Source organism: Neofelis nebulosa, chromosome 4, assembly GCF_028018385.1.
Source record: "Neofelis nebulosa isolate mNeoNeb1 chromosome 4, mNeoNeb1.pri, whole genome shotgun sequence".
In the NCBI taxonomy this organism is placed as follows: Eukaryota; Metazoa; Chordata; class Mammalia; order Carnivora; family Felidae; genus Neofelis; species Neofelis nebulosa.
Window position 1 is genome coordinate 119502337 of NC_080785.1, and position 16182 is coordinate 119518518.

The 16182-nt window shown below is 48.1% G+C and overlaps 1 protein-coding gene across 4 annotated transcripts in view; it reads left to right on the plus strand.

Moving 5' to 3' along the window:
* The first annotated feature begins 15962 nt into the window (after positions 1-15962).
* Positions 15963-16182, plus strand: part of SSUH2 (ssu-2 homolog) — a 31133-nt gene continuing 30913 nt past the window's right edge. For 2 of the 4 annotated variants that reach the window (XM_058726140.1, XM_058726139.1), the window contains exon 1: positions 15964-16097. In XM_058726140.1, coding sequence (XP_058582123.1) covers positions 16070-16097 — 28 coding nt within the window. In that variant the 5' untranslated portion in view covers positions 15964-16069. Of the gene's footprint in view, positions 16098-16182 lie in introns of all 4 variants that reach the window. The other 2 variants (XM_058726138.1, XM_058726141.1) reach the window with 2 other exon arrangements.

Below are 16182 nucleotides of genomic sequence, written 5' to 3' on the forward strand. Positions count from 1 at the left end.
GTTTTTTTTTTTAATATATGAAATTTATTGTCAAATTGGTTTCCATACAACACCCAGTCCTCATCCCAAAAAATGCCCTCTTCAATACCCATCACCTCCCCTCCCCTCCCTCCCACCCCCCATCAACCCTCAGTTTGTTCTCAGTTTTTAAGAGTCTCTTATGCTTTGTCTCTCTCCCACTCTGACCTCTTTTTTTTCCCTTCCCCTCCCCCATGGGTTTCTGTTAAGTTTCTCAGGATCCACATAAGAGTGAACACATATGATATCTGTCTTTCTCTGTATGGCTTATTTCACTTAGCATCACACTCTCCAGTTCCATCCATGTTGCTACAAAAGGCCATATTTCATTCTTTCTCATTGCCATGTAGTACCCCATTGTGTATATAAACCACAATTTCTTTATCCATTCATCAGTTGATGGACATTTAGGCTCTTTCCATAATTTGGCTATTGTTGAAAGTGCTGCTATAAACATTGGGGTACAAGTGCCCCTATGCATCAGCACTTCTGTATCCCTTAGGTAAATTCCTAGCAGTGCTATTGCTGGGTCATAGGGTAGGCCTATTTTTAATTTTTTGAGGAACCTCCACACTGCTTTCCAGAGCGGCTGCACCAATTTGCATTCCCACCAACAGTGCAAGAGGGTTCCCGTTTCTCCACATCCTCTCCAGCATCTATAGTCTCCAGATTTGTTCATTTTGGCCACTCTGACTGGCGTGAGGTGATATCTGAGTGTGGTTTTGATTTGTATTTCCCTGATGAGGAGCGACGTTGAGCATCTTTTCATGTGCCTGTTGGCCATCCGGATGTCTTCTTTAGAGAAGTGTCTATTCATGTTTTCTGCCCATTTCTTCACTGGGTTATTTGTTTTTCGGGTGTGGAGTTTGGTGAGCTCTTTATAGATTTTGGATACTAACCCTTTGTCTGATATGTCATTTGCAAATATCTTTTCCCATTCCGTTGGTTGCCTTTTAGTTTTGTTGGTTGTTTCCTTTGCTGTGCAGAAACTTTTTATCTTCATGAGGTCCCAATAGTTCATTTTTGCTACCTGTGTGACTTTGGACAAGTTACTTCACCTCTCTGAGCCTCAATTTCCTTTTCTAGAGAATGGGACTTGTAATAGGTACCTCCTAGGGCTGCTGTGAATGGATGATCAAATGAAGGCAGCATGACTGTCCTACTGCTTTTTGTGTGGTAAGTGCTCTAATATTATTGTCATTATTAATTAGTATTCCTACTGCAGCCTTTTGGGTTTTTTGTTTGAGAGAACTTGGCCTTGAGGGTCATGTACATTGTCTGTGGTGGTGTTGGCAGCTGTGTTTGTGGGTAACAGAAGGAGGAATCATGCAGCCACGGAGCTTTTTTTTCCTTTGTTTTTTTTTTTTTTTTGGCCTGAAAGAATGAGATAGTGGAATATTAATACCGCTATCTGGGGGCTTGACGCTGGGGCCTGGCGGGGGCTTGTTTTTACAGCCTGAAATAGTCTGGCATTTGCCTTTCCAGCCGGCAGGCTGCCAGACCCAGGAGTGTGTAACCACCCAGCCTAACAAAGCAAAACTATTTTTACCTTGGGGGGGGCCCAAGAATGCAGCCCCACCCCGCCCGGCGGCCTGAGTCAGTCGCCAGCAAAGGCTGGTCTCCTGTAGGCGGCAAAGGGAAGCAAACAGCTGGGTCCCTGGGGTACCAGTGTCCCTGGCAGGCAGGCCGGGTGTCCCAGAGAGTGCTGGAGTGGCCCGCCCCCCGCCTTCTTCTCTTAGCTGGGAACTAGGAGACCAGAATTCTCACTCAGAGAGTTTCTGAAGTCATCGCACAAGAAACAGTAGGGTTTAGTTTAATCCTCTACTACGATCTGCATAAAAGCAGTATTGCTAACAGTAATGACCCACTTTCTGAGATTCTACTGGATGTCGGGGACTGTGCTGCCTACTTTACATGCGCCATCTCTTAACGTCGTATCTTTGTGAGGAATGGCCCCATTTTTCAGATGTGGAAACTGAGGCTCAGGGAGGTTAAGTGACTTGCTCAGGGTTAACCAGCTGGGAAGTGGTTTGGCCTCAGACTTATTGGTTGCACCATGGATGCCCCTGTTACCCAGCTCATTGCCTGTCCAGGCAGGAGAACAAGAACAGGGAGGAGTCAGGGGGCCTGCCTTAGTCCTGATGTTACCCTTGACCTGGACAGTGAATCTGTGGCTTCTTCATGCCTTGGAGTTCCTATGGGGGTAATCATGCCTGTGCTCCTGGCCATGAAAACAAGGAGGATGGAAACAAGGCCTATGAAAACAAGGAGGATGGAAAGAGACTTTGGAGAGCCACAACAGCATATTAATGCCAGCCCATGATGCCCACACACTCGAGGTTGAGTTGTCACCACACCAATTCTCCCCTGAGTAAGGGGGAGGTGAGGGGTCAGAATCCTGCACAGCTGAATCCTCCGCAGGTTACCTTAGAGGAAGGTTATGTTCCCTGCTTCTCTCCCTGCCCCTGTCCCCACCTCTCTCTGTCTAATTCTCCTCTCTCTCTTCCTTCCTTCTGTACTCACCTCTTGGTAGGATGTAGCAGAAAGAGCCTGGTCGATGTAGCAGAAAGAGCCTGGTCTTTGGAGTCCACCTTTGTTCGCTCCTCTTCTCCATCCGTCTAACTCTCCCTGTCCTCCAGTGCCCAGCTCCAGCCCCACCTACCCCAGGAAGCCTTCCCTGACTTCCTTTGCTGCCCAGAGCAGTGTGGGGGTACTTTTCATCTGACCTCCTGTCTCACCTCCTCTATCTGTAAATACGGGGTCTCTCGGGCGAATTGGATTGTCAATGTTAGAGACATTTCAAGGGTCCAAGCCAAGCCTTCCCAACTGGATCGAAAACTTCTTGAGGGTAGGGGCTGAATCTTGTGCTTGTCTACATCACTTTCTATCCCTCCCCTGCCCTCAGATCTTCAGTGACATCCTCCTGCACACAGGATCCAGTATCCATCCGCCCACCCATTCAGCAAATACTCAAGTGCAATGTTAGGGGTGTGGCGACACAGTGGCCAGGACCCAGAAGTCTGGCTAAGGAGGGAAGCAGTCACAGCTACCACAGGATGGTAAATCCTGTGAAGGAGGAGGCAGAAAGGTTTGGGGCACCAGAGAAATCCATAGTCAGGTCATGGCTCTGCCACTTCCCAGCTGGGGGAGCTTGGGTCAAGTCCGTTCCCTCCCTGTGCCTCAGTTTCTCCATCTACAAAGTGGAGATAATCATGATTCGCGGTCACAAGGTTGTAGTGAGGACTAGGTGAGACGGTGTGTGTCAGGCACCTGGCCCTTTCCCCCTTTCTATCACACTTCTACTCGGGCAGGGCGACTTTGTGGAAAGGCTGTTTCTGCACCTCTGGGTACCTGTTGCTGGTTGTGGGGAGCTTGGAGCGTGGGAGTTGAAATGATCAGGTTGTGTACCAGTTTGGTCCTAAATATGCTCTGAATCACCCTTCCAATCAGTCAACCCTTTTCATTTCTCTCCTGCCTCTGGTCTGTACCGTATGTTTTGGTAAGGGGGCAGTTTCTAGCAGTCTGCCTTCCCTGGTCCAGCCTCCAGCCTCACCCCGCGAGCGGACAAACCACAGCCCAGAGAAGGGGCACAGAGCCAGCCAGGTCACATTTAACGTTTGGATCCAAACTCTGGTTCAACTGATTGCTTTTGTTCTCCTGATGGCAAGATTGCATGGGGCCTGACTGCTCGTATCCCCTGACCGCCCTCCCCCCCAGATTTCCAAAGGACCCCCACCCCTCCCCTGGCCTGCACACACTATTCCAAGAGGTCTCATTTCCCATGTGTTGTCGGAATACAAATACTAGAACTTGTCCTGGGCCAGACCTTTTGTTCCCTTTCCTGCAGACTTGTTGATGGGAAAATTAGCTGTTTAGTAGGAGACAAAAAAAGAGGGAGGGTGTGTTGCCAGATTTGGGGTTTCTCGGTCCTGAGCCTAAATACGAAGCTTTTTGAGTTGTGTGTTCTGCTTGCACTCTGTCTTTCTCGTAAAATCTTATTTCCTTGACCATTGTTGAAGTGGGACACACATTATGATTAAAAACAAAAACAAAACCTTGTTTTCATAGCAGCAAAGGCTTATATTTAGTTAGAAAAATATCCTTTTGAAATTCAATTTCCCCTGCTCCCCGGTGGTGCAAGGGGAAGGAAAAAAGTGGAGAAATCTGAAACATTTCCCCGGTGTCCTGAACTTGAAAAAGAGCAGAGTGGGCTTTCCGAATCGAGGTCTGTGTCTGTTTCCCTCCCCCGGCCCCAATGTGCGTCAGAGATCTGGGTCTTCGGCTTCGGAAACCATCAAGTGTTGCCTCGGAAAAATGCTGTGTGGTTCTGAGGCTGTATGAGCAGGCTGCCTGATTTGCTGTGAACAAAAAAATGGGCAGTGTTTTCTGTCCACGCAGTCAGCTTGAAATGTCAGTCAGGAAACCTGCCTGAGGCGTGTTGGGGATTCTAAGGAGTTTGCGTGTATAACTCCAAGGGAATATTTTCAATGTAGAGACACGTAGTGTGGACTGATGGGGCAGGTGGGGCAAGTCAGGGGAGCATGTCCCTGGCACTACCTCTGCTACCCACTCACTGTGACCTTGAGGTGGACACTCAGTGTGACCTTGAAGAGAGCATTCACTTCGTGTGACCTTGGGAAGCCCATTCATTGTGACCGTCAGAGACTGTTCACTGTTAACTTGGGGAGACCATTCAGTGTAACATTGGAGGGACCGCTCACTGTGACTTTGGGGAGACCATTCATTCATGTCACCCACTGTGAACCTGGGGAAGTCCTGGACTGAAACACTGAGGTGTTCACATTTTCCCCTGAGCCCGGCATCTGTCCGTAAAATGAGGCCGTTACAGCACTTCTGTTTTTCCTAATCCACCCTGTGGAAAAATGCACACATGTGCAGGCATGTGTCAAGGACTTTTCTTTTTTTTTTTTTTTTTTTTTTTTTTTTTTTGTAAATCACGATGCTTTTTGTAATTGCAAAAAATAGGAAACAATTTGGGAGTCCATCAAGAGAAGCATGGTTGTTGGGGCACCTGGGTGGCTCAGTCGGTTAAGCGTCCGACTTCAGCTCAGGTCACGATCTCGCGGTCTGTGAGTTTGAGCCCTGCGTCGGGCTCTGGGCTGATGGCTCAGAGCCTGGAGCCTGCTTCCGATTCTGTGTCTCCCTCTCTCTCTGCCCCTCCCCCGTTCATGCTCTGTCTCTCTCTCTGTCTCAAAAATAAATAAACGTTAAAAAAACAAAAACAAAAAAAGAGAAGCGTGGTTGAATACATCACAGCACATTCCTACCATGGAAAGCTGTGACATATTGGAAATGGATTGGGCTGGGATGCCATGGGCAATTCCCACAAACGTAATGTTGAATGAAAGAAGCCAGACACAAGAGAGGCTTGCGGTGTTCTACGCTATAGCTGCTCCCCTGTCGTGCCCCCCCCACCCCCGCCTCAAATCCAGCCACTAAAGCCTTAACCAGGGCTTGGTATAATGCCATGGTAGTTGGGGGTGGTGCCTTGAGGAGGTGATTAGCATTAGATTAGGTCATAAGGGTGGGGCCCTCATCATGGGATTAGTGCCCTTATAAGACCAGAGAGCACCCTTGCACTTGCTCTCCGCGCCCCCGCCCCTCACCATGAGAAGACACAGCGAGTAGCTGGCTGTCTGCAAGCCAAGGAAAGCACTCTCCCAGAGCCCACCATGCCGGCGCCCTGATCTCAGATTTTCAGCCTCCAGAAGGGTGACCAAATAAACTTCTCTTGTTTAAGCCACCTGTCTATTGTCATGGCAACGCCAGCTGGCTAATGTAAGTACCTAGTATAAGAAGTTCAACAACTTCCAAGTATATCAAGCTTAACAACACACAAAACCAAGCTGTGGCCAAGTTAGGGGAGCGGTTACCCTTGGGGCAGGGGCAGGGTTGGGGCGGGGGGTGAGTACTGGAGAGAGGCTTTGGGATCTGGTCGTGTTTTGTCCTTGATCTTACTGTTGATCACACGAGTGCTTTTACCTTGTGAAAATTTATCATTCATGCTTGATATTTGTGCATTTTTATGATATGTGTTATATTTCGGTAAAATTTACAAGAGAAAAGAACTCATCCAAAAAAAAAAAAAAAGAATGATTACCAATAAAAAGAAAGGCTCATGACTCATACTTCAGTCATTCTCTGTGATTGGTATCTACCCCAGTGCCTGGACTTATAAGTGTACAGTAAAAGAAAAATTTGCTACAAAATTTACAAAAATGAACAGAGTAAAACTATGTATGCTGACACAGAAAGCTATGTGATACATTTTGTGTTTACTAAAATGTATGAAGTAATATTTATAATATAATGTCATTTATGGTTTAAAAAATTCTAAGTGTATGTACAGAGATGTGCAGATCTAGATATAAATTTTTACATGGACATTTTAGGTGGGGAGTCACTAATTTTTAACTTTTAATCTTTTGTGGGTTTGATTTTTTTCACAGCATTAAGGTATTTCTTTTGTAGATATAAAAAAGAATAGTGATGAGAAATAAAAGAGGAAAGCAAGTGAACAGTTTGGAGCAGATGATGTCTGAGGTCCCCTTTTCGCGCTTTGGGGTCTATGATTAATGTACACCTTTGCACCCAACAATAATAATGGTTTCTGTTGTGTGGCACTGAATCTCCATTTATGTGTGTGTGCGTGTATGTGTGTGTGTGTGTGTGTGTGTGTGTGTTTAATCTAGATCCAAGGCATTCAGCCTTGTCCATTCATGTAGCTGTTGTTCTGGGTTTTTGCTGTACATTCTTTCTGTAAGTCAAGTTTGACATCTGGAAGCAAGGTGTAATGGATGTGCCGTAGGATGGCCATTCAGGGAGCAATTCCCAGCCCACACCCCTCCCACCTCAGGAGATGCCAGTCACAAGCTCATATCTATCAATATGCTCATATCCATATCCACCCTGTGGAGAGTGGTGTGGAAATATGGGGGAGAGAACAATTGGTTCTGCCCAGGGAAATCAGGGAGGGCTTCCTGCAGGAGAGGGCATCTGGAAGTGGTCCTTGGAGGATAAGTAGGAGTTTGACAGCAGATAATTGAGGAGGAGGATGTTCCAAGTGAAGGGTACAGCACACACAAAGGCTTGGGGTCATGATGGCTTGGATGTTGGGGTCAGGTAGGAGGGTAGTGTGACCAAGAACTCATGACATGGGTCAGTAGAAAGTGTGAGGGTTAAGGCTGGAAAAGCTGTTTGGAGCCACACCGAAGATTTGGACTTCATGGTGATGATAATAGGGAGCCATAGATGGTCTGAAGCAGATTTATGCACATTGAAGTGAGGCAGGAGGGAGATTTTGATCCTTCTGTTCTTTTCTCTCTCTTACCCTCCCTTCTAGAGAGGGAGCCTCTGACCAGTAGGAATAAAGACAGTCTTGGTAGACATTATAAGTTGGCAGGATTATGTTGGGAGAGGCAGTTGACACAAAGGTTTGCTGCCTTGTGGATGTTTTATGTGGAGGAAGGGAGGGCCGGTGAAGCCATGCACTTTCTGAGTCCAGAAGCTACGCCTGTGACTCAGGGAGACCTTGAGACCCTGGGGTGAGTGTGAACAGGTTGAGCAGAGGCAGGAGAACAGAGAGAAGGGGCCCACGTGGGTTCCGTATGGTGAAGACTCACCGGGAGAAAAGAGTGTCCCCTTGTAGCATCCTGTGGACCCTGAGTGTGCTCATGCTTGGCTGGTCATCGATTCTCCCTACTGTGATCTGACCGTGGCTGGTCCCCACAGAGCACATGCTCCTGGGTTAGAGCTCCTCCCCCTGGGCACTGACACTGCGCAGCAGGTGAGAGGAAGTGGGGCACAGCGTGGGGGCTGGTGGGGGAGGGACAGAACCGGGCAGTCCCTGCAAAGATTCCGGAGAGATCGGCAGGAGGCATCCACGGTGAGGAAAGGCAGGAATTGAGGATAACTAGAGGGTTCCAGTTTGTGGCTGGCGGCCATTGTGCGGTGGGCCAGAGGCCAAGGAAGGGAGGGGCTGGCCGGGGAGGAAGGTAATTAATCAAAGTCACGGCAGCACATCTAGCTTAGGGCTGTGTCTCCAACTGACAAAAGACAGGAGGCCCAACATCAGGGCAGAGAGGAGAAATAATTTCCACCATTTTTGCCTTCACTGGAAGGCCCCTTAATGGGGCTATGTCTGTTATCACTTGTGGCTCCAGTACCCATCAAGGTGTCTACAGGGAGTTAAAGCTTGTTGATGATGATGATGAGTGAAAAAAGGCCCAGTTCCTAGTCCCAACCAGCTCCTAGCTCCCTGTGTGGCCTTCAGAAGTCACTTCACATCTGGGGACCTCAGTGCAAAGCATGAAGCACATCTTTCCTAGAAGAAATCCTAGACTATGACTTGCCGCTCACTGCCATGTGACCATGGGCAAATCCCTTCCCTTAGCCTGGCCTCAGTTTCCCCATGTGTTTGGTGAGGAGGTCGGGCAAGGGGATTTCAGAGGTGCCAGCACAAGTTAATGACTCATGATGATGACCCTCTCCTGGCTGCTTCCCTTTCTTGCTGGGTAGTGGAGGGAGGCACAGGCTGGACCCTGAAGCACTGATGACAGAAGCATCCCTCTGTGCCCCAGTGCTGGGGATTAGTGCTGTCCCGAGACCTGGGAAGGCTGGTGGTGACTCACAAAGCAAACTGAATTTGTGGTTGAAAATTTAAGTGACCAAGAGGACTGGCCTTTTCAAATTCCAAATTGGGTTTGGAGGCCAACGGATTGGATTAGTAGGAAGGGACAGAGAAATGGACAGATAGCTCCATGTGTGTGGACTAGCTGGCGGGCAGCCTTGCTCAGAATGAGATGAGCATTTCTGACTTTTGCTGAAAACAGACCACTCTGTTCTCCTTGCCTGCCAGGAACCAGGAATGAAAACCTCCCCCAGTTTTTAGCCCAGATAGGACAACAGCCAGGCCACAGAAACTGGCCCTCGGCTGTATCTGAAGCAGTCTGGCTGGTCATCACCTTGGTCCTGCTCAAGAGCCCTGTGAGTTACGTCTTTTAGAGTCATGCCACAGACTGGATCTTGAGCTGTCACCAGCCAGTTTTCCGACCCCATGGGGACAAAGCTTTCCTTATTTCCAGCTTCTGGAAGCCTTAGTTCAGCATTTAGGGTCAAGTGAATTCTCTCCTGCCGTCCCTTAATGAGGTGCTCAGAGACTGGGCTCTTCTGTTGTTGAAAATGTGAAAGTCTAAAAACAGAAACTGATATTTAAAAAAAAATTTTTTTTAGTTTATTTTTGAGAGAAAGAGAGAGAACAGGGGAGGGGCAGAGAGAGAGAGGGAGAGAGAGAATCTCAAGCAGGCTGTGCTGTGTCAGCACAGAGCCCCACATGGGGCCTGAACTCATGAACTGTGAGATCATGACCTGAGCAGAAATCAAGAGTCAGATGCTCAACTGACTGAGACACCAGGGTGCCTCTGATATTTAAAACTTATTCATGGCTCTCTCTCTCTCTCTCTCTCTCTCTCTCCCTTTCTCCCTCTCCAGATGATGGAACAAACTCATCTTTGGAGAAGTCTGCTCAGAAGTCCAGAAATAGGATGATAAAGTCCCTTCATGATAATGGAGACTGTGATTTCCCCAGCTGGGTTCTGGGAAGTCAGTCTGCCTGGTTCTAGAGACCTACAGACAGGGCCTCGCTAATGTCCATGAGGGGAGGGGCGAGGAGCAGAGGCCTAGAGGAGGTGAAGGAAGGGGAGAGCATCAGACCAGGGTGGCACAAGTGTGTACCCAGCATATTAGTGCAATGGTGAGCATTCCTTGGCAACTTCCAGAAAGACCTGGGCGGGATGCTTGTTGAAGTGTGACTTTCCTGTTGTCAAGGTGACAGAGGTTCAGACGATTATCACTCAGCCAGAAAAGGGCAGGGTGGAAGGGTGACCTTCTAGAAGGCTGAAGAATTGCAGGAATCGTTCCTCCATTGTTTTCCTAGTCAGCGAGGAAGAACACCAGGTGGCCAGACTTCCAGGGACCAAGCTGTTTTCTGATGGGAAGACCACGTCACGGTGGTCGCCTTCCCCCCAGCTTCTTACAGTGACACATCACAATTCACACAGGTGTTCGTAGTTTCTACCTTAGGGCCTTAGTGCCAACAGATCTTGCTCGAATCCTGGGTTTGCCGCACGTGAGCTGTGTGACCTTAGTTAAGTCACTCACCTTCTCTGAGTCCCTTTTTTTTTTTTTTTAATCTATAAAGAGAATATTATCTACCTTATGGGTTGTTGTGAGGGTTTAGGCGGGAAAGCACCCATGAAAGCGTACCCCTCCATCGCTGGCATTTGGGAGGCATCAGAAGACCTCAGTGTCACTGTCTCTGCAGTCAGGCGCCTGTGACTTGAACCCAAAGGGATGTGCCAGCTTCCCTGGCTCTCAGGGAGAGGGGGGTGCTTGGGTGCAGCGTTCCAGGAACCTCTCGCTTGGGCAGACTTCTTATTTGTGTCAAGACCATTCTCTTCCACTCCATCCTTGGTTCCGGCCATGGGCACTGCTGGTCTCCATCCAGCCAGCCTGCAGATAAGCCAGGAACAATGTTATCGCAGCTGCCAGGCCCTTTGGGCAGAATTCCTTTGTTGGGCAGTCTTGGCTCCTGCGGGGGGTTCTGGGTGGATTCGGGTTTGGACAAAGCACTGAGAGGGTCTGGGGCAGGGCCTGGCTCCTAGTAGATGCTCAGTGAGTGTTCACTGGGTGACTAAGTGACGGAGAGCCCTATCAGATGGGGGGGCGAGACCTTCATCTGGAAAAGGGCAAGACTGGTTTTGGAACCAGTGCTCGCGTGTCACCGCATGGCAGGGGGGCAAGGCAGGACGGGAGTTAGGAGGCCCCAGGCTGCCTCCTGACTGTGTGGTCCTGGACAGCTCACTTCATCTCTTCAAGCCTTTTGAAAACATCTGTGACACACATACAAATAAGAGTAAGAGACTCTGTCATGTGGAAAGAAGCACAACAGTTTGTAAACTGTGAAGTGCTGTATAAATAGGAAACAACAAGTGTTGATGAGGATGTGGAGTAACGGGGGCCCTGTTGGTGGGAACGTAAAACGGTGTAGCTGCTGTGGAAAGTAGCACGGCGGTTCCTCAAAAAACTAAAGATAGAGCGACCATGTGATCCAGCAGTTCTGCTTCTGGGCATATACCCAAAAGGTCTGAAGGCAGGGTCTTGAAGAGATACTTGCACACCACCCCTGTTCACAGCAGCGTGATTCACAGCAGCCCAGAGGTAGAAGCAACCCGGATGTCTGTCAGTGGGTGAACGGATAAAGAAAACGTGGTCTGTACATACAAAGGACCATTATTCAGCCTTAAAAAGGCAGAAAACTCTACTATGTGCTACCGTGTAGATGAACCTTGGTGAAATGAGTCAGGCACAAGAGGGCAAATACTTTATGATTCCGCCCTATATCTGACGTACCGGGGTCCTCAAATTCCTAGAGACAGAAAGTAGAACGGTGGTCGCCAGGGGTTGGCGCAGAGGGGAATGAGGAGTTGGTGTTCGAAGGGGACAGAATTCCAGCTGAACATGAAGGAAAAGTTCTCAATATGGATGGTGGTGATGGTTGTAGAGTGTGAATATACTTCATGACACTGAACCATACACTTAAAATGGTAAATGCTTTCCCAATTCTCATCGTGGTTATTGCTCTCACCCCCATAGGACTGGTGCCCTTGAAGAAGGAAAATGAAAACCCATGGGTTGATAAGAGAATGACCCCTCTACAGTACCTAGCTCACTATTATGTCTTCATCTTGAGCCCAAGAAAGTGCCCCATCCCCCCCCCCCCCATGAAAAGAAAAATCTAAGACAGATGGTGAGGTAATCACCTTACACATCTAGTGGTTGTATCTTAAAATGACTCTTGTATGAAAGAAGCTGGATTTACCCTGAGTGGGTTCCTTATATCGGTGTTTTTAAAAATGTAGGCAACCTGAATTGGACTTACTTGGGGCTCTGGTAAAAAGAGACACACAATCCAGGGTTCTACCTCACACATACTTGATGAGGATTTCTGGGGGTGGAGCCTGGGAATTTATATTATTTACAGACCACTTCCTACCGACTAAATTAAGAAACAAGAGCCCAGGGCCAGCCCAAGTGAGTTTATTAGGAAGCCTGGGAGACACAGCAGAGACCCCGTTTTGGTGGGAGAAAAAACAGTGGTGGCCAGCAGGAGCCTGAGGTTTAGTAGTAGGGAATTGGCAAGCAGGGGCTTGGCTAACTGATAATTTCTGATAATTTCTTTAGTCTCAGAAGACGCAGCTTCTGCTCCCTTTTTGTTAGAATCTACAGATGGTAGTTTCTTTCTCTCTCTCTCTCTCTCTCTTTTTTAAAACATTTTGAGAGAGAGAAAAAAAATAAAGCAGAGTGTGAGTGGGGGAGGGGCAGAGAGAGAGAGGGAGACACAGAATCCGAAGCAGCTCCAGGCTCCAAGCTGTCAGCAGCACAGAACCCGATGTGGGGCTTGAACTCACAAACCGGGAGAGCATGACCTGAACTGGTCGGACCCTTAACCAAGTGAGCCACCCAGGCCCCCAGAGATGGTAGTTTCGATAGACGTATTGTATGCTGGGAAGGCAAATCTGTATTCAGAGTATCTGTTTGTTTCAGAAGAACAAAGCGCTACTCCTTCCATGATGGAAGTGGTTAAATGTAATCAACTGGCCACCAGCCAGCTGGCTAATCACCTCAGAGAGTGGTGCCATATTGGGACCAGTGTTGCTCTTTGCTGCTGGCAGACTGAGCATTTAGCTGTAGCCAGGCCAGCACTGCTGCGTGGAAGCCCACGCACAACTTCCAACCCTGTCACTCTGACCCTCCAGGCAATGACAGCAGTGGCTGGTGCCCACAATTGGGTCATGTCATCAGCTTGATTACTGAAGTCCCCCTCTGCTGAAGTTGGTGAGCAGCAACATGGGACATGGGATATAAATCTCTTCATATTCCTTATCCATTCAGAGAAATCTATCAGTATACCTCTTCCTCAAACCTCCTGTCACCAATTTTCTGTTGATGTTCCTCCCAGAGTTCCTGACCATCCCATTAAACCCTTTTCCATAGCCCCTTGGTGTAGACCCTTCCCTTGTGGCCATTTCTTCTTGCAGGCAAAATGCACAGCCAGGTGTATTGTTAACAGTTCTTCCCCATCACCTGTCCACAGAATTTCGCGTCACCTGTCCTCCAGGGATGCTCCAAAAAGGGTCATTTGGGCTTTGAACACAGTTACACCAGCTCTGAAGCCATTTCTGTTAACATTGTATTACTGCCCACTTTGTGTAACTGTCATGCTTCTGCTTGAATCTTCAGAGAGGCTCAATCAAACAGAAGGAAGCTTTACACTTTACTCACTAGACAGATACTCCTTTTGGTAAGTTGCAGATGGTCCCCCATTGTGGACCAGCTCTCAGCACGCCTGCTCATCAGTGAGTATCTTGAGAGTCAATTCTGCCACCTCCTCCCCCATGACAGCTGTTTAAACACTCGAAGGTATTTGTTAAACCCTCCTATTTCTCTTGCCATCATATTCAACTGCAGTCATACAAGGTGACTTCTTGACTTCCTTCTAAAGCCTCTACCTCCCTGACATGTTTCCCTGAGCCACAACATACCCTCCAGACCCAGAGACCATCCAGTAAGTTTACATAGACTTTGTTTCCAAGAATAAACAAAGTTCGCAGTCAGAAATGAATGGGTGGAGTCAACTCTTGGACAGCTCTGTTCGTCCAGCGAATGTTTCATGAGTACTTACCATGAGTAGAAGGGACAGTGATGGATCATACCCATGGACCGCTGAGGACTGGTTCAGGAAGAAGAGCTCTAAGGAACCCACTTCCTGATATCAATGGCAGTGCTACAGAATGACTGTAAGAAGCCTGTCTTCATGCACACAGTTCATGCCTGTCTTCTCCTACCCAAAGCCCCTTTGATACAAGCAGGAGGTGGGAACCAGTATTAGCTTTATGCTGGCCTGGGTCCTAGAATTAGTGAAGCCTGTTCCCGCTGACACCACGAATAGTAGGTGGCAATGGGTATATTATTTGCCGTCAGTCACTCTAGCACATGGTTACAGACAGCTTTCCTGTCTTGATGGTTAAGCAAGATTAGAAAGGTCTAGTAGTTGCTTTATTCATCTTCCATGTATTTTAAGAGATGTTTATTAACATGTGCAGCAAGGGACTATCACCCTCTTTGGTCTGCCCTCTCATTCTTAAGATACAACTCATGGTTATCTGCATTTCTGCAGGCTCCAGATTTCTGGTGTCTAATACTCAACTCTATTTAACATTCTGTTCCTTCTGTTTGCCATTTAAATAATTTCCTATAGTTGTTTCTTTCAAATGCTGCAGAGGGATTTAGGCAAGCATATATTGATGTTTATAAAGTACTTGAGGTATAATAGTGGTATATTATTTTAGTTAAGCCATGAGTAGTCTATCTATCTATCTATCTATCTATCTATCTACTTATCTATCTATCCATCCATCCATCCATCCATCCATGTATCCATCATCTATCTGTTATGTTTAGGCTCAAATACACACACACACACACACACACACACACACACATACAGACACAGACGCAGACATAGATACACATACACAATATGTTTAGAGTAAAATATATGCACACCCAGGCACACACATTCATGGTAATCCTGTTACTATGGAGTCAGTTCTACAAGCACTGAAAAACTGCTTACTGTATAAAGGTATTAAAAGACTATATCCAGTAGGGCACATACAGTGTCCATAAAAAAAAAAGACTATATTTATTTTTCAGGATCTGGGTCTTTCTCATGCACATGCAGTAATGAAACTTACATAACTCTCAAATTTAAGAAATTCAGTGCCCCTGCCAACCATAAAAACCTATTTGAGTCATCTGCCTGTGTTTAAGAAGCATTTGCCAAGTTGTTGCTACTGCTTCTTTACTTTTATTACTGCCACTAGCATTCTGTTGGGGGTAGGCAGTGCGTGATGAGGGTGAAAGAGGCACAGAGAGAGACCAAAGGTACTTTGTGGGGTCCCTTTAAGCCATCAGTGTGTACATTGTGGCCATCCAAGACAGGCCGCTGACAAGTCGGTCACAATGCTTCCCTTGGTGAATGCAGTAGTCAGTTTTCACTGAGGAGAATCATGGTACAACCCCACAGCCATTGCTGGCCTGGGCAAGCGGGGTATGGGGTGCTTGCTTTGCCCTATGGAGCAAGGCTTCCCTGGCCAGAGGTGTGGGGGGTCACTGCCAAGTATGCAGGGCAGGTGGCTCCAGCTTACAGCTGTCTGCTTCCACCTCCAGGAGACCCAGTCTAGGTGTTCATTGTTTAGATTCATCCAGAAGAGAGGAGTGATCCTCTAAGCATTGGGTTGAAGAGGTTTCAAACTCCAGTGCAAAAGGCTCTGGAAGAGACTTTGAAAAACCCACAGATACTTCACAGGGGGCTAGGCTGGTGTGGTGAGAGCAGTGGCCATGCAGCCTGGGTTGGAAGCTGGCTCTGTCTGCTACGTACTGCATGGCTCCACCTCATGATCCGAGCCTCACTGCTTCCCCAGTGAGAGGAGGAGGTCAGAGCTTGAGACTTCAGAGACCCCACCCGTATCTTCTCTACCCCTAGGGGAGGTAACCTCTGTGTGCTCTTACATTTCTCTGTATCCCTTCCCCTGTCACCCCACGACACTTAGAAGCCTGCCTCCAACACATGAGTAAGCTAGCAGAGTGGTCAAGAGCTCCGACTTGAGAGTCACATAGATGAGGGTTTGAATCCCAGCTCAGAAAAATGGGCATCAGTGGCTAGAGGCACTGCGTAAGAGCCTGGCAAGAAGTTCTTGTGAGTAGGAGCTGCAAGGACCCCTGCAGATTGGGTCCAGAGCAGCAGCTCTGAGGGACACTGTGCTTCCCCGAGATGTTTCCCTCTGTTGTATTCAAATCGGGTAACAATGGACCTGGCATTCTGGGAGGGCCCGAGGGTGGTCCCTCAGATCCCAGCGGCCTGAGCCCACTGGGAGGGCAGATACCTCCTTGGCTGGACATCTGCACCATGGACAGGGATCTGAGTGAGGACGACAGTAAGTACAGCCAGAGACCTGGGGCGCCAACTTCTGTGGCCAGCGCTGACCAAAACTTTCCCTCTGGCCTCCGTGCTGTGTCGGG